The sequence below is a fragment of the Sceloporus occidentalis genome, unplaced genomic scaffold (genome assembly GCF_023333645.1).
Source record: "Sceloporus occidentalis isolate IW3139 unplaced genomic scaffold, rSceOcc1.0.p SCAF_6, whole genome shotgun sequence".
In the NCBI taxonomy this organism is placed as follows: Eukaryota; Metazoa; Chordata; class Lepidosauria; order Squamata; family Phrynosomatidae; genus Sceloporus; species Sceloporus occidentalis.
In genome coordinates this window covers 60565091-60591889 of record NW_028316986.1, presented here as the reverse complement: position 1 = coordinate 60591889, position 26799 = coordinate 60565091, and the positions used below count along the sequence as shown (strand labels likewise).

The 26799-nt window shown below is 39.2% G+C and overlaps 2 protein-coding genes across 2 annotated transcripts in view; both read left to right on the top strand.

Moving 5' to 3' along the window:
* DESI2 (desumoylating isopeptidase 2) overlaps window positions 1-9271 on the top strand; it is a 32656-nt gene extending 23385 nt beyond the window's left edge. Inside the window, exon 5 of the mRNA XM_089529803.1 lies at window positions 5701-9271. Within this exon, the coding sequence (XP_089385929.1) occupies window positions 5701-5934 (234 nt within the window). The 3' untranslated portion in view covers window positions 5935-9271. The remainder of the gene's footprint in view (window positions 1-5700) is intronic.
* Window positions 9272-16175: 6904 nt separating this feature from the next.
* On the top strand, window positions 16176-25549 carry COX20 (cytochrome c oxidase assembly factor COX20). The gene is made up of 4 exons (XM_089529802.1): window positions 16176-16686; window positions 19799-19913; window positions 20522-20585; window positions 21271-25549. Exons 1-4 carry the CDS (start codon window positions 16603-16605, stop codon window positions 21413-21415), a joined length of 408 nt encoding a protein of 135 aa, XP_089385928.1. The 5' UTR covers window positions 16176-16602; the 3' UTR covers window positions 21416-25549.
* The last annotated feature ends 1250 nt before the right edge of the window (window positions 25550-26799 follow it).

The following is a 26799-nucleotide window of genomic DNA, read 5'->3' as shown; positions in this document are numbered from 1 at the left end:
CTTATCCCACTGGTTCTCAAAACTGTAGGACAGAAACCCAAGGCAGGAGCGGCAAGATTTGCTCAAAGGAGACTCGAGACTTGGAGGCCCTGAGTCCATGCGTTGAGTTAGATACTGGATTTACCGAAATGAAACTGTTCTAATTTGAATGATGTGATTTCCTTATAAAATATTAAAATATTTATATGATTGTGTGAATGGAAATATACACACTAAATAAGCAAAATATTTTTATTCATATACTACACTGTGAAGTTGAAGGCTTTTCTGAAGATGCCAGCCACAGCTGCTAGCAAAACGTCAAGAAATAAACTCTTCTAGAACATGGCCTCCTAACCCAAAAAACCCACAAAAAACATATACTACGTTGTTGGGGAGACATCTGCATGTAGATGTAAAGCGGGGTCCCAAGGCTAAAAAGTTTTGAGTGCCACTGCATTATCCTGATTCCTTTCTGTCTGCATTTCTCTTTCTCTTTATAGCTTTTTTTTCTTTTCTTTTCAAAGAGTTCATTCTTTGTGAAACATTCCTGGCATTTTCTTTTGGTTAGCAGCTGCCAAGGCCCATGGCCTCACAGCCACTCTTAAGTGATGTTTGAAGTGCAACAGAGAAGTGTCCCTTTCAGACAAACACCCTAAGCGTTTAACCTGCCTGTGATTTTTGCACAATGTCAATACTTGTCAGATTTGCCTGGATTTTACAGTGCAGGCTAGAGCTGCCCAATTATGCCTACTTCTGTGGGAGAAAACTCAAGTCAGTAGATTCTTCCATCCCGATGACAGGACAGTAAGAACTGGGGAGTCTTCTATCTTCTCTATCACACTAGAGGGCAAACAGGATTTAAATGAGAGTTAAACTAGAGAAAACCAGGAAATGCCTGATCACATGACATTTCCTGGTTTTCTCTAGTTTAATTCTCGTTTAAATCTTGTTTGCCCTCTAGTGTGATAGAGCAGAATGTTCTCATGGCCACATCTTCAGCTAGACATGGTACTGTGCCTCTTTCCGCAATTCATGATATCAACACCTGTACCATGACTTTGGTAGCAACGCTGATGGATCCCACCACCATAGTATCAATTGTTACTTTGCCAAGGGAACAGTCCGTTCACGCACCTTGACAATAGGAAAAGTTGGGAAATCAAAGAGATTGTGTAACGATGATCCACAGAAGTTGAAAAAGCAGATGCACTCTATTGCATCCACTGCCTCTGACATCCAGAGTCATACTTTACCACTGACCCTAGACATCCCTCCTTCTCAGTTGTTCGATGCCAAGCTCCTACCAGGACCCCAGAAGACTGTGCTAGATGTAAGGTTGCCAACTCTGTCTCAGAATGAGAAGTTGGAGAAGTGCTGCTCCTAGAGAGGTTCCCATCAGTTCCCCATAGCTGACCCCTCCGTGCAACAGGACCTTGCTGTCAAATGCAGCCACATTCAGTGCTCTTCTTTTATAAAGTGGTTTCACTCACTAAGATGGCTCTCTTTTTCTTCACTTCATCAACCATTAACACTGATCAGTCACCCAATGGGAATACAAGATGTAGTCATACTATTGACCTCATACCAGAGAGGATGTTCAGTATTGTTTGAACAATCATCATCATGAGTACCATCAGAGCTGGTACTTTTCTAGATCTCTTGAAGTGTCCCATACCTTTTACAGACAGCATCAAGACCATGGCTTATGTTGGAGGGGCTGAACATCAGTTCATTCTGTCAGAAGTTGATTCTGGTTACAAGTTTGACTCTTCCTTGAACACCTATGGTTCAGATCTGCTCTTCCTGCCCAGATGCCTTGCTTGAAGACCAAACTTCATCCTCATCAATAGTAGATTATAAGGTACATACTAACCTCCTCAGTCAGATGACCAAAAGTCTCCAGATCATCTATAAGCAAGATCTTTCACCTGAAAATGACCCAAGCTTCTCAGTAACAAAGACTGTGCCCAGTGGTCCAGTTGTTTTGCCCTTCCTGCCTTCTCTTATGAGCTTAGTGAAGTCCTTTTGGGGAAACCTACCTCCCTCCAGCTGGTATCTTGATGACTGGTAAACCTTTATAGGATCCAGGATGGTGACTGCAGCTTCCTGTTTTAACATCCTGAGGTCAACTCAATAATTGTGGCCTCCTCATCAGAAAAAAAAAACCTCATTGGCTCCACCTGAAAAGGAAGGCAGGAAACTGGGTAGCATGGGGCTCAAGGCTTATGCCTTGGCAGCCCTTTACCTGATGATATCAAGCATGTGTGGCCTGGTATCAGGTGTGGGACAAAGCAGCCACCCTAATAAGCCATTTTTTCCCAATACAAGAAAGAGGTAGCCCAAGTATTTTTTGGAAAGGCAGGCAACATGGTTTGAGACTAAATTATGTGGTTTGATACCAAATTACATCAGCCAAATGTTTTTCCAGGGCTCTGGTGACCAGCAGAGTTTTCTGTAGACACACATGGCTGCATTCAATAGCCCTAAGCAAGAAGAAACTGTAAAAGGTGGGAGATATGCCCTTTGACAAGTTCTGACTGTTTAACTCCAAAACCATGAAAAATTGTATTCAAATTACAAATTGGCCAATGAATGAAAATCCATTGAAATTTGGAGTCACATCCTAGATAACTTCGAAACCATACTGATGAAAACTTTTCCACCAAAGGTCAAGACGCCACCTCAGGGTCTTGAAATACCCCATCAACATCAGCCAAGACAACACATCCTCTTTGTCCTCAAAGCAAATGCTTTTGCTGCTAGGGCACCGGCAGAAAGTGTTGACCTTGACTCATCCACCATGGAGCTCAATACTGGATGGCCATTGATTCACATCACCACAAGCACAGCAAAAGTTTGTATCCAATGGGTCCTTTGAATTATAAAGGAAGGCTACTGGATAGAATTCCTTGTTATTGTTGTTGTTTGCCTTCAAGCCATTCTGCAACTTATAGCGACCCTAGGGTGAACTTATCACCGGATTTTCTGAGGCTAAGAATGTGTGGCTTGCCCAAGATCACCCACAATGGGTTTCCATGGCTGAGCAGGGATTCAAACCCTGGTCTCCAGAGTCATAGTCCATGTCATACACCTAAATAATTTCCAAATCATGCCTACATCGGATGCCATTCTCCAGATCAATACCTTTCCTGCCAAAGGAGCAAGTGAGGAGATCCCTGAGCCTGAAAAGAACATAGGATTCTTTTTAGGGATTTCAGAATCTTGAAGAAGGGTGAGGGATTAAAATTGTGATGAAAGGGTCAATTTGCTGCAGGATGTTAGAGACAAGGCAGCCAATCCGATCTTTTAATGTTTAGAAAGGCTGCAGAGTGGGAGGCGTTGAGACAGAAAACAAAAAAAGTAGGAGAGGTACAGCAATTTGAATTATAATATTAAGGAAAATAATGGTTACTTTGTAAACTTCCATTGTGATGCTTATAGTCAGTCTAAAGCAGGGGTAGGCAACCTTTTTGAGCCGGGGGCCAGGTTGCTGTCCCTCAGACAACTGGGGGGCCGAAGCCAAAAAATAAATAATTAAAAAAATTTAAAAATTTAAATAAATAAATAAACCGAGACAAATGTAGGACAACATTTTCAAATGGTGGATACTTTTTTTAAAAAAAGTGGAGGACACGCAAAAAATTTTGCTGATTTTTTAAAAAATTTTAATATAAATGCATATTTCTGAGGCATCTATAGACAATTGCCCCCCTTGCCCCTGCACGCGAGAGGCCAAAGGCCCCGGCGGCAATCAGCGGCAGGACCGGGCTGGGGCCAGTCCCAAGGCCACACCGGGCCGCATCCGGCCCGCGGGCCGCAGGTTGCCTACCCCTGGTCTAAAGATACAAAGTTATCCTTCCGGTGTACATAAAGCCCTTTTCTGTTTTGGTATCTCTTGCCTGGAGTAAATGTATGGTTTAGGATCTCAGCAGCCAGATCAGTCAGAAACATCACCATTATCAGTTCAACCTTCCTTTTAGACTCTCAACAATGCTAAGAGTCTTTACAAACGTTATGGCAATGGGCATAGCACAGCTGTGGCAGCAACACATCCTTGTCTTTTCCTGCATAGATAACTGGCTGTTAGTCACCTGACTCCAGAAAAAATCTCCAAGTTGTCATCTGTTCAACACTGCATCTACTCTTCAATTTGGACTTTTGGGTCAGTCCAGAGAAATCACACTTGACCCTACTATCTTTCTGAAGGAAAGAGGCTATTCTGCCAGGGGGGAAAAAGGCATTTCAAAGTATTACAACCACAGTCTAGGCTGCATGGCCTCCATGACTACATCATTGCTTCTCTTCTAGCTGTGCATCAGGCCATTGCAGTTGTTTTTCCTTTAGTAGGTAGACATGCTCAACATGGACATGAATGAGCATCTCTCCATACTCCTATGGGTACAAGACAGCTTGCACTGGTGGTCACACCCATGTCAGGGAAGCCATTCTTACCATCTCAACCTAACATGGTCACTACAGATGCCTCCTGCATAGGATGGGGTGATCACTGCTGCCAGTTTGCAGGACAAATCCAAAGAACAAAAGAGACTACACAGCAACTCCTCTTGAACTCTTCATTAAACACAAGATATCATTTTGCCAACATTCATCCCTAATCCCTCCTCTGATCTAGAAATCTGATCTATCCTAATCCCGCCTGTGATCTCCTAATCATTGCTTGGATGGGCAAAGAGTTCTGGCTTTTTGCATCACCTGTACAAAGCTCTTTTGAAAGATATATATGTGTTTCTTTGGTCCTAAGAAGGGACAATGGATATCCCTTCACTAAGTGGGTGATTTGGATTATCACTTTGGCCTACCAGTTGGCTAACCTTACTCTTGAGGATGTGATAAGGAGCAATTTCCACTAGAGCTCTTGCAGCTTCATCAGTGTGCCTACAGGATGTTCCACTGGAGGAGCTCTTCAGGACTACAACATGAATGCAGCCTTCCACATTCATTCAGTATTATAGACTGGTTGCTAGAGCACAGTGGGATGCAGCATGTGGGAGAGCAGTCCTTTCCATAATATTTTTCATGACGTGCCTCCCACTATAATAGGTGAGTTGCTTACTAATTGAAACCCTTATGTGTAATGCACAAGAGACCACAAAGAAGAAAGGCAGGTTGGTCACCTGTAATTGATGTTCTTTGAGTGTTCATCTGTATATTCACACAGCCCACCCTTCCTCCCTTTGTCAGCACATCTAGTGGGTTTTTGCTTCTTACCATTGTGTTGGCCAAGTAGGACTAAAGGAAGAGATGACAGAGCGCTAGACAGGAGGGACAGAGCCAGCACTGAAGGTTTGCAAGTTCAAAACGATATGTATAAATGCACAGATGATCACTCAAAGAACATCAGTTACAGGTAAGCAATCTGTTTTTCATTTGTTGGGTTGAACATAGAAAGCAACATTAATAACATACTATATGATGAGTATTCTACTGTTCTTTATCATTGTATAGCTCTTACTGACTTACAGTTTTAGTTGGGAGTAAAAAATCAGTTTAGGGTGTCTCATTTTGTTAACAGTCAGAATGGAATGTTGGCTATTATGTCAACATTAACTGCATTCATTGCTGACTTCATTTCTGAATGGCAGACATGATCAATGGTTTTTCTATATTGGAATATTGAGTACTTCACTTCAGTGATGCATATTTCTGCCAATAATCTATGTAAAATAAAACTTGGCTATTCTGTGGAATTTCATTTAGATTCTATGTGGAAAAGAGATTCCTCGTTGGGTGAATCGCCTTGCCTATTTCAGTTCCTGCATTCCCTTTCTCCAAAGTTGCCTACCGAAAGAGTGGCTTACACCTGCAGCCCTTCAGTCTAGTGTAAGCCAAGAGCTTCAGGAAGAACTGGAAGAAGCAGAAGATGCTGCAGCATCAACTTCCCTGCCAAGTTCCACATCAGGGGCACGAACTGGACATCATGCTAAAATATAGGTTTGGGCCAAAGTACTGTTACATTAAAGGCTTTGAAAGTTTTGAAAGTAACTGACGTTGTTGCTGAACTTCAGAGTGTGGACATTTGAATATGTCTTTGGTATGCAAGTGGTTCTCCAGCTCAAAACCATGTTTTTTTGCTCAGGATTTTATATGCAGTGAAAAGGGTTTCTGGGAAGAATTTAAGATGGAGTTGCTGTCTTCATTTTCATCTAATTGACAAACTTGGACCAACTGAGCAGAAGAAAAACTGTTTACAATATTGTGTGCTGCTGTTTACAAGTCCCACAGCGATATCTGCCATTGAAGTACAAAGTATTAATCAGCTCTATCAGGCCTTCATCAGTACCAGTGGAGGTGAACTAATGGTCTGTTTTCAATGATACTGCCTTGGAACTCAGTAGGTTAGAATATTTCACTTCCAACTATTGCTAATAGCGGAACACGGAACTGATGAGTACTGTATGTAAACAGGGTACATAGGCCTGAAATCTGTTAGTCCTAACTAGAGTAGACCCACTAAATCAATTTGACACGGAGCCAACAAATAGGTAAACCTTGTTGAGTCTAGTCTAGTTAGAGTTTAACAATAGAATTCAAGCCATAATGATCAATACAAAGAAATCTGGTCTAGGAAACAGATTATATACAGTATGCTTGTGAAGAACAAATCAGAATCCTCACACTTGAAGCCTATTTGTTGGCTTCAGATTGCAGCCTTTCCCCTTTCTTTTTTGGTCTCACTTGGAGATAAGATCACTTGGAATATCAACAGGTTTTTTAAAACTATGATCAGATAACAGAGCCTGCTCCATGTCACTTAAATGTAGAACTATAGGATAAATGCTGATGGAATACATAATCAGTTTTCCTGCAGCATTACACAATATAATGTAGACATAGTAACAATAGGCTCTTGGTTAAAATTGATTCGGCCATTTGACTTCTGCAGCCAGTTCAATCAGCAGTTAATTGCTGTTCAGGAGTAAAACTACTTGAGTGAAGAGGAATGGCAGCTCTGCTGCGATTTCTTTTCTCCACAACCAGATTGTTAAACTGCAACAAATAGAAAGGTTCTTGCCAATTCATTGTGTTTCCAGCAGAATCTTTCAGTACTTTAGGTGACTTAAGTTGCCTCAAGGGTTTTCTATGTGCCACTTTTTCTTTAATTGTGTTAATCTAGAACAGCAATATGTATTGCATGAGTGATAATAGAGGAATTCCATATACATTGTACGTAGCGTCTTCTCTTTTGCTAGCATCTCTCATCAAGGGGTGAGTACGGGAGCAGTTATAGCAAATTGAAATTCAATTCAGATTTTATTATATGTGTTGCCTTAAAAATCTTCCAATTCAGTGAAAAGAGGCCAATAGGAAATTATGTATAAAGTGAAGTTTTACACATAAGTGAAGAGGTCTACATAAATGAAGATATAAATAACACTTGCATGTGTTATTTATATTGCTGGATTTGCTGAATAAACTGTTCCAGTTAGAATATACACATGGAATGGGCAGAATTGGACGTTATTTTTTGACAAATCAGAAAACTTTATTTTTCATAAATTGGCATTATGATTTAGCATACTGATATACAAACATTTTCTCCCAAAGTGGCAAAATGCTTTTGTTATTTTTCAATAAGAATGGCACTAGTCATTTTTCTAACCACTTCAGTTCCCTACTTAAATTTGTTTTGTGCTCCTCTTCGTGGGAGACATCACTTGTTGCAAAGTACTGTATACTCAGGTATATAATATTCTGTTAAGTCAAAATAATTATTCTCAAAAATGTGAAGTACTGAGATTGTTCCATATTTTAACTTTCCTTAGCCTTTAATCTTCTTTAAAACTATGTTGCATTAACAGTGCCAGAACCATTTTTATTTTGTCATTAGCATAACCTGTGTTGTTAGTTCCAAACGATTCCTAGTGTTCAGCCTTAAATTGCTAGTTCTTTAACTGATAATAAGCATTCTGAGAATTGTACCCTTTTCTGTTTGAACGCTAAATCATACAAATGGGGTGTTTCCGAGCGGAACAAAAATAGAATGGTAGAGGTGGCTTCTTTGCACTACAGCTAAAGTGGAAATAGGATTTTTCAGCTGGGGTCTGAAGCTATTAATGAATACTGGTTCCAGTCCTGGGCCTATGTGTGCTGCTGTAGACACATTCTTCCCTGTGAAAAGTTCTCTGTTTGTTTCAGTGAAAAGGTAGATTGGCGCATATGAAATTAGCATCTCTTTCAGAGTGAATGAGGAGCCTTTGTGGATACTCAATGAAGCTACTGCATCTTCATAAGATTCTTGAACTGGGGAGAATTCTGCAGCTTATCCTAAATTGTTTGGACAAACTTTAGGAACTAGCTTGATTTCCATATCATTTTTATAACACAATTGGCTTTCAGTTAATATTCACAACACTACACAACACGTCCATCCTTTTATAATCATGCACACATGTAATTCAACACAATTCACAGCACAATAAGTAAAAACTATTTAAATAAATGACTACTTCCAGTTTGATCAGAATTTTCCATTATTTCATTTTAATCCATATTTGTAGTTGTATTTCACTGAACAAACTTAACATCTGAACCCTTAAGTTTATATATATATATATATATATATATATATATATATATAATACCTTGAAGTGGTGTGATGGTATTTTTGTATCTTACCATATGTGCTACACTCGCAGTCCAATTCCTTAAAAAAAAACAACTTTGCCAAAGCCTCTCTCATAGCAATAGTTCAAGTTACTTTTCACCAGCACTAGTACTCAGTAAGGAGTACATTGCCTGCCAGAGGCCATAGTGTGCATTAGAAAACTTGAACAATGTTCGAAGCTAGAATACTAAATACCTGAGTTTTAACAACAAGCAGGTAGAAGTAGTACATTCAGGGTTTTGTCATTTCTAATATTTGGTTATTTTTTTCTTTTAAAATAGATTACTGTAGTCATTTTGTATGTTGTCTTATTAAAGCCATTTTTATCGAGATGTCACTCTTCTTCAGGAAGCCAAAAACAAGTGCTACAAATTGTCAGTGTGCATCAGTAAACAGGATGATGGTTTTATGTTACGAATGCAGTGGGTTTCCTCTTTAAAACATGCAATACAATACTAATCACAAAAGATGGGAATTTTCACTTTTAGGTTGTTACAGATACTGAATTTTCACTGACACTTCTTTGTATAACAAAGTTTACTGTAATGCATAGTATTTGTATGAAATAGCCAGAGAACTTTGACTTTTGTTACCTTGACATGTCAAACTACTATAAACTTGAATCCATCCATTTATTAAAGATAATTTTTATAGAAACAAGCACATGTTATGTTCTTGTCAATGTCAATGTCAATTTCACTGCACAGGTGGCATATGAACTGATGTGGGGGTATCTCTCCTCTGCCATTTCTACTGGACCTGCTCATGGAGTCAGGGGAGACATAGTATGTAACCTGTGGCCCGAACAAGAGCACAAGGAAGGTAGAGGAGATAGGCAGGAGTAAACTCAAGAATCGGAGAGATCAAGCTTGTGTTTGGAGGAAACCTACATGTAAAGAAAGAATTTAAAAATTTAAGAGGGACTAGACGAGAAAGAGACTGAAAATGCTGGTTGAACAATAAGAGAGGAGTAAAGTACTGTATATATTTGACTATTAGTTGACCTCATGTATAAGTCAAGGGCAGGTTTTGGGACCAGAATTATGGACTTTGATATGACCTGTGGATAAGTTGAGGGTAGAACTTAGCAGCATGTAACAAAGGATCTGAAGGATGAAGCAAAGGAAAATGATGCTAAAGATCTTTAAAACGGTTGACAAGCATAACTAAAGGCTGAGATAGTAGAAGGAGTTAATGCTCTTTTTAGGTGCTCTGAGAAGATGTGAATCGCTCACCTTTCACCAGGGGCATGGTTCCTTTTTTCATAGAGTTAAAGTACAGTACACTCTTACCCCGGGATACGAATGCGCCGGGATATGAAATTTCCGGGTTACGAAAAAAAAAAAAAGTATTTCCGGGTTACGAAGGTTATTCCGGGTTACGAATAACCTTTTGGTGCTTTTCGGCGCTATTTCGCACCAAATCGCGGCTTCTCTCCATTAGCGCCTATGGCTTTCTCGGCTTACGAAGCCTTCCGGGTTACGAAAATGGCGGCGGAACGGATTAATTTCGTAACCCGAGGGCCGAGTGTACTTACATTGACCCATTTACTTGCTAGCAGGAGAACAGGGCAATCAGCTGGCAAAACAGACTGGCACAATACGCCGGCTTGGGGGCGGCGTGGGGGTATGGTGTTTTGATGATGCACATCCCAACGCAGCCTCCAAGCTGGCGTCATGCTGACCAGATGGTGGGCGGCATCACAGCACTTCAGCAGCGTTTATATGCCACACTCTGCAGGAGTGCCGAAAGGCTGGAGCCGTGGCAGGAAAGCCTCTCCTTAACCGCCCCAAAAAGGGGTAGCATTTTGCTGCTCCTTTTTGGGCCGGAAGAACACCAGATTGATTGCCCTTTTAGGGCCGTCTGTAATGGCCCCTAATCTCTCACAAAGGCTTTCATCTATATCCTTAGAAAATGTGCCTATGAAGTCCTTCCCTAAGGATCTTAAAACTCTGTCAGGATCATAATGAAAGGTTTTCAAAAGCTCTGAAATTAAAGAATCTCTCCCTTTCCACCCACACCTGTAGGTAAAGAAAACTCTCATGTGCATGAAGAAAAATAAACTAGTATGTTCTTTGTGGTCCTAACAAAAACAAAAAAATCCCTAACAGTCACCAAGTATCTTTATTTGATTTTAAGTACATCCTCCTGATCTTGAAGGCCAATGCAACCACCAGCTTCCTTGTCCTAATATTAATCACAACCTTCTTTCCTGCTCCAATTAGATCACAGATCCCATACTATTTATACAAAGTCAAGCTGAATACGAAGGTTTTACACTGAATTTAGGGACTCTGAGATAATTAAAGTGAAGGACCTTATGGTCCATTTCCTCCATGTTTTTGTCAGGTTTTTGTTTCTTTGAAGTTATTCATTTTTTCCCCCTTTTCAAATGAAATTTCCCTCCTTCCATGAGTGCATGTCATTTCCTTGATCTTGTTACACATTTAGTATTCAGTAGCTCAGCTGTGCTGAGACAACCTGCAATCCTGCTTTGCTACTTCTGCCTTCATTATCTTCCCCGTCTAGTATTTTAAATAGCTCACAAGGTCTTGGTATCTTAATTTTGTGTCCTTCAAATGAGTCATGTTTCTTATCTCTCTTTTTGTAGGTATTTCATCACTTTTTCCTTCTTCCCAGGTATAGAAACTTAATGTTTTTTGATAATTCTGATGCTCTTTTATTCAGATTGCTTCCCAAACACTCATTTTGACACTTAAATCTTGCTAAAATCACCCTCCCATTTTTGTTAGCAAATACAATGGTTTATTTTTCTACTCTTTTGCAGATGGACTACTGTAATTTTCATATTTTTTTCTAGTTTGCTTCTTAGTCTTACTTTTTTCCTATTTAAATTTTTCTACCTCTTTTAATGTATCACACTTTGCTCATATCTCTGCATGCATTGCTACACTGCTTTCATTGACTTGCTATTTCTTACTGAATCCATCTCAACTTACTTTTTCAAATATCTTTATTCCTTTAGTTCTTCCAAGTCCCTATCCAATCTCTATACCTGCCAGAAGAACTGTGTTACTTTACTATATGTTTAGCACTCTTAATAATCATTTAGCTGGGACCTTAGTAATCCAAGGTATCACATTCACGTATCTGTCCTTTGCCCATCTTGATCCCTTTTTGTGGTATTAACTCCTTCCTTCCAACATCTGCATTTTTCCTAGCAATTAAAATATATATATATATCTGAAAATGTGTCTCTTAATCTATGCCTTAAGCAAGGATTGGCCAAACCTGTGCCCTTTGGACTAATTTAAAAATACTCTGGAAATGATTATTTCAGAAATTATAATAATTATTATTATTAACCTTTATTTATAAAGCGCTGTAAATTTACACAGCACTGTACATACAATCTGTTTAATTAGACGGTTCCCTGCCCTCAGGTTTACAATCTACAAATCTGTCTCTTCTTCTTGGGCAAGTATGGCAAAAGAAAATACAGATACTGTTTTTAAAAATGTTTTTAATTCAGGTGTTGTATAATAATAAGCAATTTAATAATCTTTTAATACAATAATACTGCTTTTTAAAAATAATTTATGAGCCACTTGGAATATAAATAAAGTGGTCTTGCTCAGTGCTAGCTTGAACATATGCCTTCCTATTTCTTCAACATATTACCCCAATGAATGTAACTCCTAACAAAAATATCCTTGCCATTGCTTTAAACTTTAAACAAGGGGTAGGTACATAGTGGCAACTAACAATGGAGGAGGAGAAGGAGAAGGAGGAGGAGGTGGTGATGATGATGATGATGATACAAGTACCTTCAAAACAGTTTTAGAGACAGGTCAGAAATAATTGCTTGTATGATAACACAATTGTTTGAAATTATTTTTTATTTATCACTAAGTTGTGGGACATAATCAAGTAACTCTTACCAAGTTTAATTTTTACTACAGTTGGCCCTCTATATTGGCAGGGGTTTCATTCCAGCTCCTTCCCTGATACTAAAAAGCACAAGACCGCAAGTCCCATTATTGCCAATGGATGAGCAACATGCACATGACCACGCTGGTGCAGCCCCATGCATGCACCACCATTGACAATAATGGGGTGAGGCTATCCATGGATGCTCCACCCTGACCAGAAAAATATTTGAAATCCACAGGTTCTGCCAAAAAAATCAGCTTGAAAAGCAGCAGAAAAATTGTTTGCAGCAGAAAAGCTCTGCATCCAGCACTAAACTACACATAGCTCAGACACAATCAACACTGCCAATTCTGATAGCATAAATCACTTGTGTGTTTTTGCAAGGGGGAGGGGTTGACGACTCTATTCACACATATCCTACCTGTCCAACAAGTGATAAGCATTGTAAACCTACTGATTACAGTTCTGTGAATACAAGAACGTTGATCCATATAAATAGTTGCAGATTTGTAATTCAAAACAATTTATTTCTGAAAATGTCCCACTGTATTCAATGTAACATCATTCCTAATACATGTATATTTAAAAGTTCAGTATTAACTCTTATTGAAATGATGTCCTAAAATGAATAATATGGCTGTAAATGTTTTAGGCCAAAATCCAACTATAGTAGGCCAACTGAACCTATGGAAATTTACTTGTAGCTGAGTCAACACTAGATTCCATGGATTCAGTTCATCTAATGGATTTAAGTCTTAGCATGTCTTTCTTTTTCTGCCTTTACTACTTACTGCTTTAAAATATTTTAACCTTGGAATTAACTAAAATATCACAGTCTAGTCATGAAGTAAAGTACAGTGGAACCTCGCCATAGGCGGGCGTGCCACAGCCGCGGCGCGCGCGCGGGACGGAAGGGGCGGCGCGTCCCATTGCACCCCGCGCACCTCCGCGCCGCCGTGCACGAGCCCCATCGTTTACAATGGGGCTCGAGCATAGGCGGAAATCGCCATACGCGGCAGGATCCGGAACGGATCCCCCGCGTATGGCGAGGTTCCACTGTAAGTTGTTGGATCTTGTGAGCTAAACCTTCTAATTCCCTCATCTTGAAGGATTTACAAAAACAAAGTCATTTTACAAAAATCCAGCATACTTGGGCTTTGTGTAAACAATCTGATGGGAAATGTAAAATTTGTTAGGTTCTCAATAATGTTTGTCTTACAGTTAGTTAATAATACAATGAATAATTTAATTCTTGAATTCTGTTAATTCTGAAATTCCAATTTAAGCCAATCACTTTAGTTTAAAAAATGATTTGCTAATTTTCCTCTTTATGTTATAGCTTGATTTTAACATACTATTTCTCATCTCTAGGGAGAATACTGTACGTTTGCCCAAAGCATTATAAATGTGCTTCTACAGCAGGCTCACTTCTAAATCATTTTAACCAATGGTTACATTAATCAACGTCAGGACAGAGAATTTACGCAATGGGACAAACTACATTTCTTGAAATCCAAGGCAAATTCATATGCAACCGCTAGATGGCAGATGGAGCTAAATCTATTCATTAACAGTAGACACAGAGAAATTGAAAATTATCAAAGAAATGTCTTGAGTAACCTTCAGTAAATTTGTTAAAGTTATCTGTAAGAAATAGATTGCACAAGTAACAGTTTATTACATACACATTTTAATCATGTAAACTCATTTACCCTGCTTTTCAAAACAAGTTATTGAGGACTGCAAATGCTGACTTACAAGATACAGGTTGAACATTCCTTATCCAAAAACCAAAACCCTCCAAAATCCAAAACCTTTTACATGAGTGGCTCAGACTGTAATACCTTTGCTTTCTGATGGTCCAATGTACACAAACTTTGTTTCATGCATAAAATTATTTTAAAATATTGTATAAAATTACATTCAGGCTATGTGTCTGAGGCGTATATGAAACATAAATGAATTTCACGTTTAGACTGGGTCCCTTTTCAAAAGATATCTCATTATCTATTTGCAAACATTTCAAAATCTGAAAAAATCCCAAATCTGAAGCACCTCTGGCGCCAAGCATTTTGGATAAAGGATACTCAATTTGTACTATCCTTTAAATATTTTCTTAGAAGCTTAATGCTATTCTGTTGAATCTAATACTTTAAAGAACACTGAAACTCTTTTAATCATTATACAGCTATGCCATCAATGTGTTCTTAAAATGCATTTAGTAAATTATAGTCTGCCCTCCACATTTGTGGCAGTTATTTTAACTGATGTTTTTTAACTGACACTTGTTTGTTAATTGCTGTTGTTCCCCGCCTCCATCCATGAAGAGGCGGGTGAGAAATTAATAATAATAATGTTATTGTTATTAATATTATTATCAACTTTCTGTCCAGGAATGCCAAAATGTCCTCCATTTTCAGCATGAATTCACACTTATAGGAGTACATGTATTTTTAAGTTGCCCAAGTTTAAAAGAACATTAAAGACCAGTCTGTTTAAGCAGGCTTATCTAGATAGTTTTAAAATTCTGAATTTTAAATGATGAATTTCAAATGTGGATTGTTTTTAATACGTATCTTATTCCTCCTTTTAAAACTGATGTGTTTTAACTTATACTTGGTTGTTAACTGTTGTTTTCCCCCACCCCCATCCATGAGGGCAGGTGGCGGGTAAGAAATAATGTATTATTTAATATTTTTTTAAAAAAAAATTTATTAATTAAAATACATATCATTCCAATCAGCAAACACAAAGAACATAAAACATACATGCAAGTTATATAAGTAGAATATATGAGGTGGAGAGTATCAAATAGAATGTGATTCTTTTATCTAAGGAAAATGTCTCTCCTCTCTTCGTCTTGGAGGATCCCTTCTTCAGTCTACTCTTTCCTTCTCTCCCTCTGTTTACCTTCTCCTTTCATAACTCAATTTTCCTTAATCTTCCTCCTCCTGACTCATCTAAAATTCCAATCCTCATAACTGCCATAAATAATGTATTATCTTTTATTGTTGTTGTTACTATTATTATTTCCTAACAATATTCCCCCACTCTGTATGTGTGTGTGTGTGTGTGTGTATTTGGCGAGGGAATATCGTGAGGAAAGCTGTGCGAAGGAAATAACAATAACAGTAACAAAATAATAATAATTGAAAATAATACATTATTTCTCACCCGCCTCTCCTCATGGAGGCCGGGAACAACATGTTAACAAGCAAGCTGCGTCGGTTAAACACATCGATTTATTTGTGAGGAAAGTTGTGTGAAGGAAATATTATTATTATATAGTGTGCATTACTGTATTATTATATTTTATTATATTATAGTTATTATTTCCTATAGGAAAGCTGTGTGAAAGAAATAATAACAGTATATATATATATATATATATATATTGTATTATTATATTTTATTATATTATAGTTATTATTTCATATATATATATATATATATATATGAGGAAAGCTGTGTGAAGGAAATAACAGTAACAGATACATACATATATATATATTACTATAATATATGTTTTTGTTACTCTTTTATATATATATATATATATATATCTGAAAATGTGTATATATATATATATATATATCTGAAAATGTGTGTATATATATATATATGTGTGTGTGTGTGTGTGTGTGTGTGTGTATCCCCAGAGCGGGGAGACTACTCCTGAGGTAAAAGTGATTAACAGTTGTGGCGGGAAGAGGGAGCGGGAGCGAGCCCACAAAGCCGTTGTGCGCGAGGCCGCCCTAAAGCGGGAAAAGAAGAGACCTAGCGAGCGCGCGTGCACGCAAGCACACATCCACTGGGAAGGGAGGGGCAGAGAGAGCGCGAGGAAGCGCGTGCGCGTGCGGGAGCGCGCCCTGCTCCGTGACCCATCTCGCCGAACAAAGGATCCTCGCTTGCAACAGAATCTCCTCTGCGGTGCGGACCTAAAATGGCGCCCGCCAGCCTTCTCCTTCTCTCTCTGTGCGCACGCATCATAGAGACGAAGGAGGAGCCATTTTAAGGAAAGGAGACGTGGACGGCTAGAGCGGCCACTTCTTTCTCTCTCCCTGTCGGGGCCCCTCTGCGCAGCTCAGGCTTTCATCTCTATGGTAGGGCTTTGTGGACAGAAGGAGAAGGCAGGCTCTGTCATGGCGGCCGGGGGAGAAGGCGAGCAGGAGGAGCCCGAGAAGGTAAGCGGGGCTGTGGGGTCTCCGCAGGGGAATGACTCTGGTGCCACAACCAAGGACAGTTCCCAGAATGCCATAGCATGGAGCCGTGGCAGTTAAACCGCTCCCAAAACGCATTATTACCCCAGTGCAGATGCAACCTACCATTCCAGACTCTTAAGGCGAGGGGTAGTGGATGACCTTTGGATGACAGCTCTAAGGACCAGGGTTCAGGTCCACCTTTAGGGTGGCCTGAGTGCCACCCTAAAGTCACGTCACCAGATCCCTTAGGAGCTAAGCAGGGCCAGCCCTGGTAAGTGCTTGGTTGGGAGACGCCAAAGGTGCTGTCAGCTGCATCTCGAAGGATGTCAATGGCAAAACCACTTCTTGAATACTCCATGCCTAAGGAAAACCCATGACATTCATGGGGTGCCTAAAGACAGCAGGGGACTTGAAGGCACATTCACACACGCGCTCTTCTTGTGGTGTGCCTTCAAGCCCTTTCCCACTTATAGTGACCCTGAAATGAACCTGTCAAAGGGTTTTCATAGCCCTCATTCCCACTACCTTTTAAACCAGATGATGAATCGGTCTGAACCAGTTCAGAGGACCCTGGTTCCCACTTAATCCAAATTGCTGAAGCCATTCTAAGAAGGGGAGCATGCGCTAGACCCATGTCAACCATGTCTTTTTGACGCTGATTTTTCCCCGCTTCTTTCTTGATAAATCAATTCTGCGCAAGAGTGAACCACAGGCGGATCAGAATCGATTCAGATTTCCCCTTTGGCCGACTGGAAACGAATCATTTTGAATTGATTCATTTGTGAATGGGAACCACGAGTGAATTATTTTGGAGGGAAAAAATGCAGTCGGAGCAAATGTAATGGGAACCATGCTCCACTGTCAAACTGATCCATCAATTTGGATTGCACACCGATTAATCTGTAAATGGGAATGTGGCCATAGCACAGTTTGTTCAGAGGAGGTTTGCCATTGCCTTCCTCTGAGGCTGAGAGAGTGTGACTTGCCCATTGTCACCCAGTGGGTTTCATGGCCGAATTGGGAATCGGATCCTGGTCCCCGAAGTTGTAGTCCAACACTCACACCACTCTGCCACGCCAGCTCTCTCACACATAGACACATGTACATTTAATGGGTGTGTACTCTCTAGCTGAGACTAATAATTGAATTTTGTTTCTGATTCCACATACCTATTCCAGTTTTGTACCTCAAATGGTGGCAGTACTTGTCAAACCGTCAATAAATCATTATCTTGTCCACAGTTGCTAACAGAATTTCCTGCAGTCGCCCAGCAACATTGGAGAAGAACATGGAAGAAAGAAGGACCAAAATTCTCAATACAAGATTGAAAAGTGGTCTTTAGTTTCCACAATTTTAGAATAGGTACAATTGTAGTCTTTTTTGGTAGACCTAAAAGGTCAAGAAAACGTTTTGCAAAACACATTTTACATGTTTATGTGTACTACATGTTTACATCCAGAATCCACAAAAGCATGAGCTTTCCTAGACTCCAGTCTACTTCCTCAGATGCATTTAATAGAGTGGAAACCAGGGGCAAAAATATATAGGCCACTACAAAATGCACAAAGTACAAGATGTAATATTCTGAAGCTCCACTGGCTTTTCCATCAGACAAAGGTATTAAGAACCGTACAGGAGGAAAACAATTATAAAATGACTGTTAGCCGCAGGCTTGCATTTTCTCAAGGTGTTGGTGGTGTTCTTTGGAGGGATAGCTATGCAAATGGTCCCTCCTGGATACGTGGCACTGGGAACAATGCATTGCTAATGGAGACAGATTTTATTTCCTGGATTTTGGGATACTTTGTTCCTAGTATCACAAATTAAGTTAAATTAAAACCAACACTTTGACAGAGGCCTGGGAACTAACTGAGAGCCAATTAAGACAGTGCAAAAGATGCCTGATGAGGCAGTTGTGGTTTCCTTGTTGTTAGCTGTGTGCCTTAAGTGATTTCAGACTTATGCCAAACCTAAGGTAACCCTATTGCAGGTTTTTCCTGACCAGATTTGTTCACGTTGGCTGTCGTATCTTTCCAAAAGTGTGGCAGTTATCACAACATAAATAATCTGAAGCCTAATTTTTCACCTCCAGGAAAAGGCAGTGTTCAAGATACTAATTTACAGAGACAAAAGATACCGGTAGTCCTGGCAATACTGCCACTTTGTTATCTGGGAGCAACACCAGTTCTAGGAGAAGCTCAATGTACAAATCTGAGCCCTAAGAGAGTGGAGTATAACCCTTTTGAGAACCAGCCATATACCCATTCCTTGATATAATGAACTCCTTAGCCACTGACATTTCTGTCATGTTGGTGTCGTTTTGCTGTATTCATTCATTCAATGCATCACACAATCCAGACACTAGTACAAGACCCAAAACGTTACAAAAGAAGAAACAACTAGGTGATGGCACGACACCCCAATCCTCCTGTAACTGTGAGCTGGCACATAGGGACATTCTGTAGATGTGTGAGAAACACCAAAATATGGTGTTTCCCAGTCCAGTAAGATGACCCAGAAGCTTGATGAATTGATGGCTTCATGGGTCATTGAGAGATCAGCAGAATCAAGAAGGACATGTCTCTGCTGTCCAAACATAGTTGTATACAGCTGTCCATGGCTCTGTACTCCACAGTGATCTTTTTTTCTTTTACTATCCCTTTCTAGCCTGCAAAGTGACTGTCCAAATGACTGAGGTGATCTGATGGGCATTTTGCCTATTGAGATGTATCCATTGCTAGTGACCATAAAATGCCATCAAACCACAAGAAGAACTTTAACTAACAGGATAGCATGGCAAAAGTGTTTCTCTTAAAAATTTAGTATGTTATTATAATGATTAACAAGATAAACTAATTCCCTATGATAATTAATTAGACACTTTTTCAAGTATATATTTTCTATCCTTTTAGCTCAGAAGGGGAAGCCACATTGTTTCTTCACAGTTACTAAATGGGCAGGAATCCTTTCTTGTAATGAGTCTGGTGCCTTGTTGATTTGGTACTTGGTCCTGTTTGTTGGCTTGAAAACTAGTTAATAAAAATATGTTACTTTCTGAAACTGTGCTTATGTGATATATTTAATTTCTTTCAAGTCTTTTAAGCTGCTGGGAATACTTGACGTCAAAAATGTCCCTTGTGCTCGAGAATCAGTGCTCTATGGATCTTTGGGTGGTGTCACGGTGGGCCTTGGACACTTTTTGGCAACTAGTAAGTAAGGGCCCATGTAAAACTATTGGTGTGTCTTGCGTATATTACTTTATGCATTTCCATTGTCCCTTCCTATGGTTCCATTCTCTTCTGAGAACTATGGACCACTGTAATACACTTAGCAATTGACCAACAGTTCAAAGTGCTGCCTGCTTCTTTCTCTCTTCCTAGCAAAGACGTACACAAAATTTGTAACAGTTCTTGAACTTCTGAACCGTTGGATTATTTTTGATCTTGTCAACTAAAATCAGCAACTAACATTGCTTAACTTTAGTCAACGGAAGTCATATCTGTTGCCCCCATATTGGCTACTGAGCCTATATTTTTGCAAGTTAGTAAAAACAGGTTTACCTGTGTTTACCCTTTATTCCATTTTCTCAACTTTATCTGATGTGAGTGTGCTTGTCAAATTATTCACAGTCTGCCATTCTGTGGTTTAACACAATTACTCTGTATAACCATAATGTGTCCTATAGAATATCCAAAGCTGGGTTTAACTGTGGAAATTGGCATTTAAAAATATTTGTTTTGTGTTTTTGCTGTATTCTTAATTGATGTATTTGTCTGCCTTCTTGAATATAAATAAGCTCCTCTTTTCCTCCACTCAGGCAGAGTGAGACGATCCTGTGACTTTGGAATGGGAGGTTTTATCTTGACAACACTGGGATGTTGGTGTGTATTACGTTTCTGTAACTATGAGGCAACTTATAAGTTTGAATACTATCCTACTCTTGCAGCCACACACATGCTGAAAATGTATTTTAGATTCTATAACATGCTAGGCTTTTCCTAAGCATACACATGCACTGCCTCTAGAAGTCCAGTATTTTGTTATCTGATGTGTTTTTCAAAAAATTGCATAGGTGGCCAATATATTCATTTACTCAGGTTTACAACAAATCCCTTGATACAAATTATAAAATTTTCTTCTCCCCCCCAAATATATCTTGTTTCTAATTTTCTTATTTCCAGAGTTTTACACAGATGTGCTTTCTTTTCTTTTAATGTCAGTTTTTGCAGTGGGTGGAAGTAGCATGGAAAACAGTAGGGTTTTTTTTTTAATGCCCCTTCAGCTGTAGAGTGGGGATGTTGAGAGCAGTCTCCACAACATACTTTTGTGCCAACTGGAAGATATATGAGATGGAAGGACTGTTTTTCAGTTCTCACAGTACAGATATACAGAGACAAACATACACAAACCTATTCAGGTAGTCCCATTAGCTGGAAAAAATGTAAAACATTTCTGTTGTCTGATGTACTATTTCGTTTGATATGATAAAATCTGGATGAGTATTAGAATTATTACTCTGTAATGTGGGTGAGGGAATCATTCAAGTTTTTGTTTTTCTTTCTTAAGGATCTATTGTAGGTACAGTAATGCAAAATTACGAATTCAGCAACGCATGATTCAAGAAGGGATAAAAAACAAGATTTTGTATGAAAGCACTCAGTTTGATCCAGAGAAGAAGACAGTGAAAAGTACTGAAGAAAGCCGTTCATAGTTCTCATAAGAATGCTTAAGAATTTGTGATGATTATAGGTATACTATAAAACCAAATCTGTGAAACCATAGGACCTATTAGCTGCGAAGTGTCATGTAACAGGTCCTCCTAGCACAGTGGGCTGTCCAAGTCCCAGTTTGTATTTTACTTTTCTTCATGTTTCACCTTTGATTTGTATGCAGCCGCTTTTAAAGGGGCAAAAGTGATCTGCTTCAGATTGGTCAAATTTCTTCTTCAGAATGAATAGCATAAACTGGCCTTAAGCTAAAAATACTTTGAGTTGGGGAGAGTTCTTCAGTGATAAGACTTTGACTGCAGTACATTGAAAGGCAAGAAATTAAGTATTAAATGTTGTCATCCTTTGCTGTAACCAGGAAGTATTCCTCATTAAACATGATGGGCCTTGCTTCTGAGTAGACACATAAAGGATTAGTGCAGGTTACAGTGATTGCAGTGGGATAGATCTACCGTATATACTCGACTATAAGTCGACCTCATGTATAAGTTGATGGCAGGTTTTGTGGGCAAAATTATGGATTTTGATATGACCCGTGGATAGGTCGAGGGTAAAACTTAGGGACATGTAACAAAGGATCTAAATGATGAAGCAAAGGAAAACAATGCCAAAGAACCTACAAAATTCTGGCAGGCATAATGCTTTTGGCTCACACTGAAAGATGGATGGAAGAGAAAGCAGAGAGAGGTCAGTGCTTCCAGGACAGATTGCACTCTTGCGTTTCACCAGGGATGGTTCTCTCTTTAATAAGAGTTAAAGTATAGTATTTACATTGACCTGTGGATAAGTCAACCTAGGTTTTTGGGGTCAATTTTTTGACTAAGATTTCTAGACTTATACATGAGTATATACAGTAGGCATAACCTTTTAGCTAAATAGGAGAGTTGCCTCATGTCATATGTGTGCTTATTTTGCATGCACTTTGTCAGGTGATCCTCCAGTACTATTACTAGTTTTTTTTCCATGGCCCCTGTGAAAGAGAATAATACCCCCCCCCCCCCGACAATAATCTCCCCGCCAGAGGAATCATGGGAGCATGAATTTTCTGCACTGAAATAATGTAAAATTGCTTGACCATATGTGAAATATGTGCCAAGTGGCATATAGACTTTGCAACAACATAAAAATGTTGAATCATTGCCATATATTAAAGACTTTCCACTTATTCAGGGTTTTAAAAACATTTTATAAATTTCCTTGCTATTGCCTATGCTGCTTCTGCATAAGTATATTTAAATAGGAATTTTCCATCTGTAGTAGAATTTGACATGCTAGAGCATCAAGGTGGGCATGAAACAGGATCCTGAACTAAGATGATGCCATAACTCCAACTCAAGGAAACTACAGGGGGCACCTTCCTTTGTGTTCTTACTGTAACAATTATCAAAGAGACATGGTGAAGGATCTGGAAACCATGCCCTATGAGGAACGACTGAGGTTGCTGGGGATGTTTAGCCTGGAGAAAAGAAGGTTAAGAGGTGATATGATAGCCCTGTTTAAATATTTGAAAGGATGTCATATTGAGGAGGGAGCAAGCTTGTTTTCTGCTGCTCCAGAGAACAGGACCCGGAACAATGGATGCAAGCTACAGGAAAAGAGATTCCACCTGAACATTAGGAGGAACTTCCTGACAGTAAGGGCTGTTCGACAGTGGAATGCACTTCCTCGGAAGGTGATAGAGTCTCCTTCCTTGGAGGTCTTTAAACAGAGGCTGGATGGCCATCTGTCAGGGATGCTTTGATATGGATTTCCTGCATGGCAGGGGGTTGGACTGGATGGCCCTAGTGGTCTCTTCCAACTCTATGATTCTATGATTCTTCTGGGGGAGTTGCCTCAGCACTTTAACAGAAAAAGGCAACCATTTATTTGTTTGCACGAGTTGCCTTTGGACCTAAACAGCTTGTAATTAATACACTCTAGATTTACTTATAGTTTTATATTGTTTTCTGTAGTTTATCAGAACATGAATTTAACTGGTGAGATTGTTCCCTATATTGTATTTCATGTTTTCAGTATAGTTGAAAATATAAAAAACTCTTATTTTAAGAAGACAAGATATTTGTGAACAAATCCTTGTTGAATCCCTTGATGATGTATTAACATAATGATCACATCGGCTGTTTGTAAGCAGACTCTTAAGTGCCTGGCCTTTTACATGAGAGCCAAAGTAGTTTAGAACAAAGCATATCTTGTCCAGTACTCTAATATTGGATTATGTGAAGCCCACAAGGAGGACATGAGTACAGTAGTTCCCCCATACTCCCCAGTAATTGGCAGAGGCATACTGTCTTTGATACTAGAGGGAACATAATATAGGAGACACAAATGGAAGCTACTGATAATCATGTCTTCCAGGAATTTCTCCTACATTCTGTCTGTCCTGAACCTCCTTTTTAAAAATATGGATCAAAAAGTAATGTGCACTTATTTGGGAGTTAATCTTCATTAACTAAAGTTTTAACATTGCTCTGACTTAGTGGGACTTGCTTTCAAACAAACATGAAGATTGCACAGCAGTGTACACAACAAGCATTTCCACAGGACTTGGGTATGATGATGTTTGGGTTTTTTTCTTATCCTCATAGCCTCATTCAAAATTACCTCCTAGTCTATCTACTATTTCTACTCTTGTTGAATACTGTACTTTGTTAAAGGTACAGTAGTAACATCAGTTACACTCCTGCCTGTTTAGCCCAGCCACCTCACCTACCAGCTCTATGTCAACTAGGTGCTGCATGAGACTAGAAACAGTTGGTATCTAATAGGGCTGTATCAGAGGGATTTGGTGAAAGACTACAGTGGCTTTCAAAGCATGTAAAAAGCTGCTAGTTTTTGATCTAGCAATTGCTTCTTGGATCGAATAACTAAATCATTGGAATAGCGGTATACAAATAAAGATTCATTCATTCATTCATAAAAGAATACTCTTGCAAGGCAAACTTTCAACAAACTGGTTGAGAAGCAGAAAAAACTGAAAGATAATGGTTGACTGCACAACATGGTGTAGTGGTCTGAGTGGACTAGGACTGTGGAAGACCAGGGTTCATAGCTCCACTTAGGGAAACCCCTTCTTGCCAGAAAAACCCCATGACAGGTTTGCCTTAGTTACCATAAATCAAAAGGAGACTTGGTCAGAAGTGACCATGTACAGGGAGCTTGCACTAAAGATGCACGTGTTTGCACGGGGAATTTCAATTTCCTAAATTGTACTTATTTTCCCCAGATCTATGCTGATTTCTTCAGCCCACACTGCTTGCCTTTAATGTGCCCTGCAACCAGACCACTGTACTTCATTTCCCAGTGCCCTGGGAACCCTTTGGTTGGGAGATTACCAGACTGAAAAGGTATTGGGGGTCGTGTTCAGTGGTTAATGACCATAAATGTGAATGCTTAGGTTATCAGTCCAGATTACTATCTCATAACTGCTGAACAGGATAGCAACCTAATGTTTATGGTGACATAAGCTTCCGTGGAGCCAGTCACCTTTTGATTTTTATAATTGTGAAGCAGACTAGGTCCCTTAAAGCTCATGCCATATTTTGATGCAAAACACCCCCACCTTAATATAATTACCCTGAACATTACTGTGCCTACAAGATCACACATTTTCTAAAAGAATAATGGCTTTCCTTAAGCTTCTATGACCACCACAGGAGTTGATGAAAACAAAAAAGCTCAGACACTTGTCTTTTCTGTTATCTTTCACATAAATTAACCACTATCCATGGCAATGCATCATAAACTTTGAATATTTTCTAACTTTGTAGCCAAGGAAACTAAAGAGCAGTGCTTATCAAAAGAGATTTTAAATTCAAAATCTGTATTAGGGCAATAGCTTTATTAAGTAAACAAAGGTCACAAAATACTGTGCAAGCATTTGAGTCCTTCAGAACTCATCATCAAGCAAAAGAGTAAACAAAGCAAAGATGCAATATGCAAGGAAAAAGTGATTAATGTAAAGCTAAGGAATCTGCATTCAGCTAGTCTTAAAACAGTAAGTGGGAGGATGCAAGTAATAAAATGAGATTCTACTAGGTACTGTAACAATTGCATCTGGAACTCTCCCAAGCATTGCTAAAAACAATGGCCAATTCCTCATTTAAAAAAAAAATACATAATACATGTGAGACTTAGGATCATCTCCAGGTTCCCAACAGTTGAGAACAGGTGTACAATGGAGGAAAAAACCCAAGAAGCCAAACTGGGTAACTACTGAAATTCAGCAGTTGCTATGGTAACAGTTTTATTGGAATTGTTAGTCATAGCTAGAGTAGTGTGTAGACCTATTCAATCAATGGGAGCGTAGGTAAACCTGGGATATAAATGACTTTACCAACTTCCACGTGCTTGAAGAGGTCTAGTGTGGTGGGAACTAACAATTTGATTTAGACATCAGTATACTGGGTGTTGCCTCTATAGGACAGGGAGAGTTCTATCCAATACTTAATATGTAAATATTACAACTAAGATGTATCTAGTATTGTAATTTTGCAAGCATGGATGAAAACTGATAGTCCCATTATTTAAGCAGAAAGCTTCAATGATCTTGGGTATCCAGTTTGCTCAAATGGTTCAGACAGGTATATACTGATTTATTTTTAAGACAACCATTTCCATGTTTAATTACATGATGTAATAGCAGGGTATTTATTGTTGTCCCATTTGGAAAACCCAGCAAAAGACCAAGCACCCTTAGCATCTTGATAACTGTGTTTAAAGTTCAGATTTTGCCGTATCTCAAGGGCCTGGATCACATGCTGTTGAGACAACTACATTGCTTCAATTCTACTTTTTCCAGACCAACTTATTAAATGTAATATGAGAGCATTTGTCTTACTCAAGTTGAGTCTCCCTTATCTGAAATGCTTGGGACCAAAAGTATTTTGTATGTGTTTTTTGGATTTTGGAGTACAGTGCAGGCAGTGATTTTGGAGTACAGTGCTGCTTCTTCCAGCGCTACGCACTGGAAGAAACAATGGTGCACGTGCCACTGCAAGCGCAACCATTACTTGTAATGGGGCTTGAGCATACGTGCTTTGTTTTCCGCAGCAGGGTCCAGGACAGATCCCCCGCATAAAACAAGGGCACACTGTATTTCTACATACATATCTGAGTGATGGGAGCCATGTCTAAACATGAAATACATTTGTTTTGCATATACTTTATACACATAAACTGAAGGTAATTTTATACATATTTTCAATAATTGTGCATGAAACCAAGTTTGCCTACATTGAACCATAGGAAGCAGTCACTATCTCAGCCACACATGTGGCTAATTTTGTGTATTTTGGAATTCCGGTTAAGGGAGACTCAAGCTGCACTCCAGCTGCCACTCATTTTTTGCAAATTGTGGACTGGACTAAAC

What these genes read in the sequence shown, in the direction of transcription:
- COX20 (XM_089529802.1), top strand. Translation starts at nt 16,603, where the DNA reads ATGGTAGGGCTTTGTGGACAGAAGGAGAAGGCAGGCTCTGTCATGGCG. An exon ending in TGGACACTTTTTGGCAACTA is followed by an intron (nt 19,914 to 20,521) that starts GTAAGTAAGGGC and finishes TCCTCCACTCAG; the next exon opens with GCAGAGTGAGACGATCCTGT. An exon ending in TTGACAACACTGGGATGTTG is followed by an intron (nt 20,586 to 21,270) that starts GTGTGTATTACG and finishes TTCTTTCTTAAG; the next exon opens with GATCTATTGTAGGTACAGTA.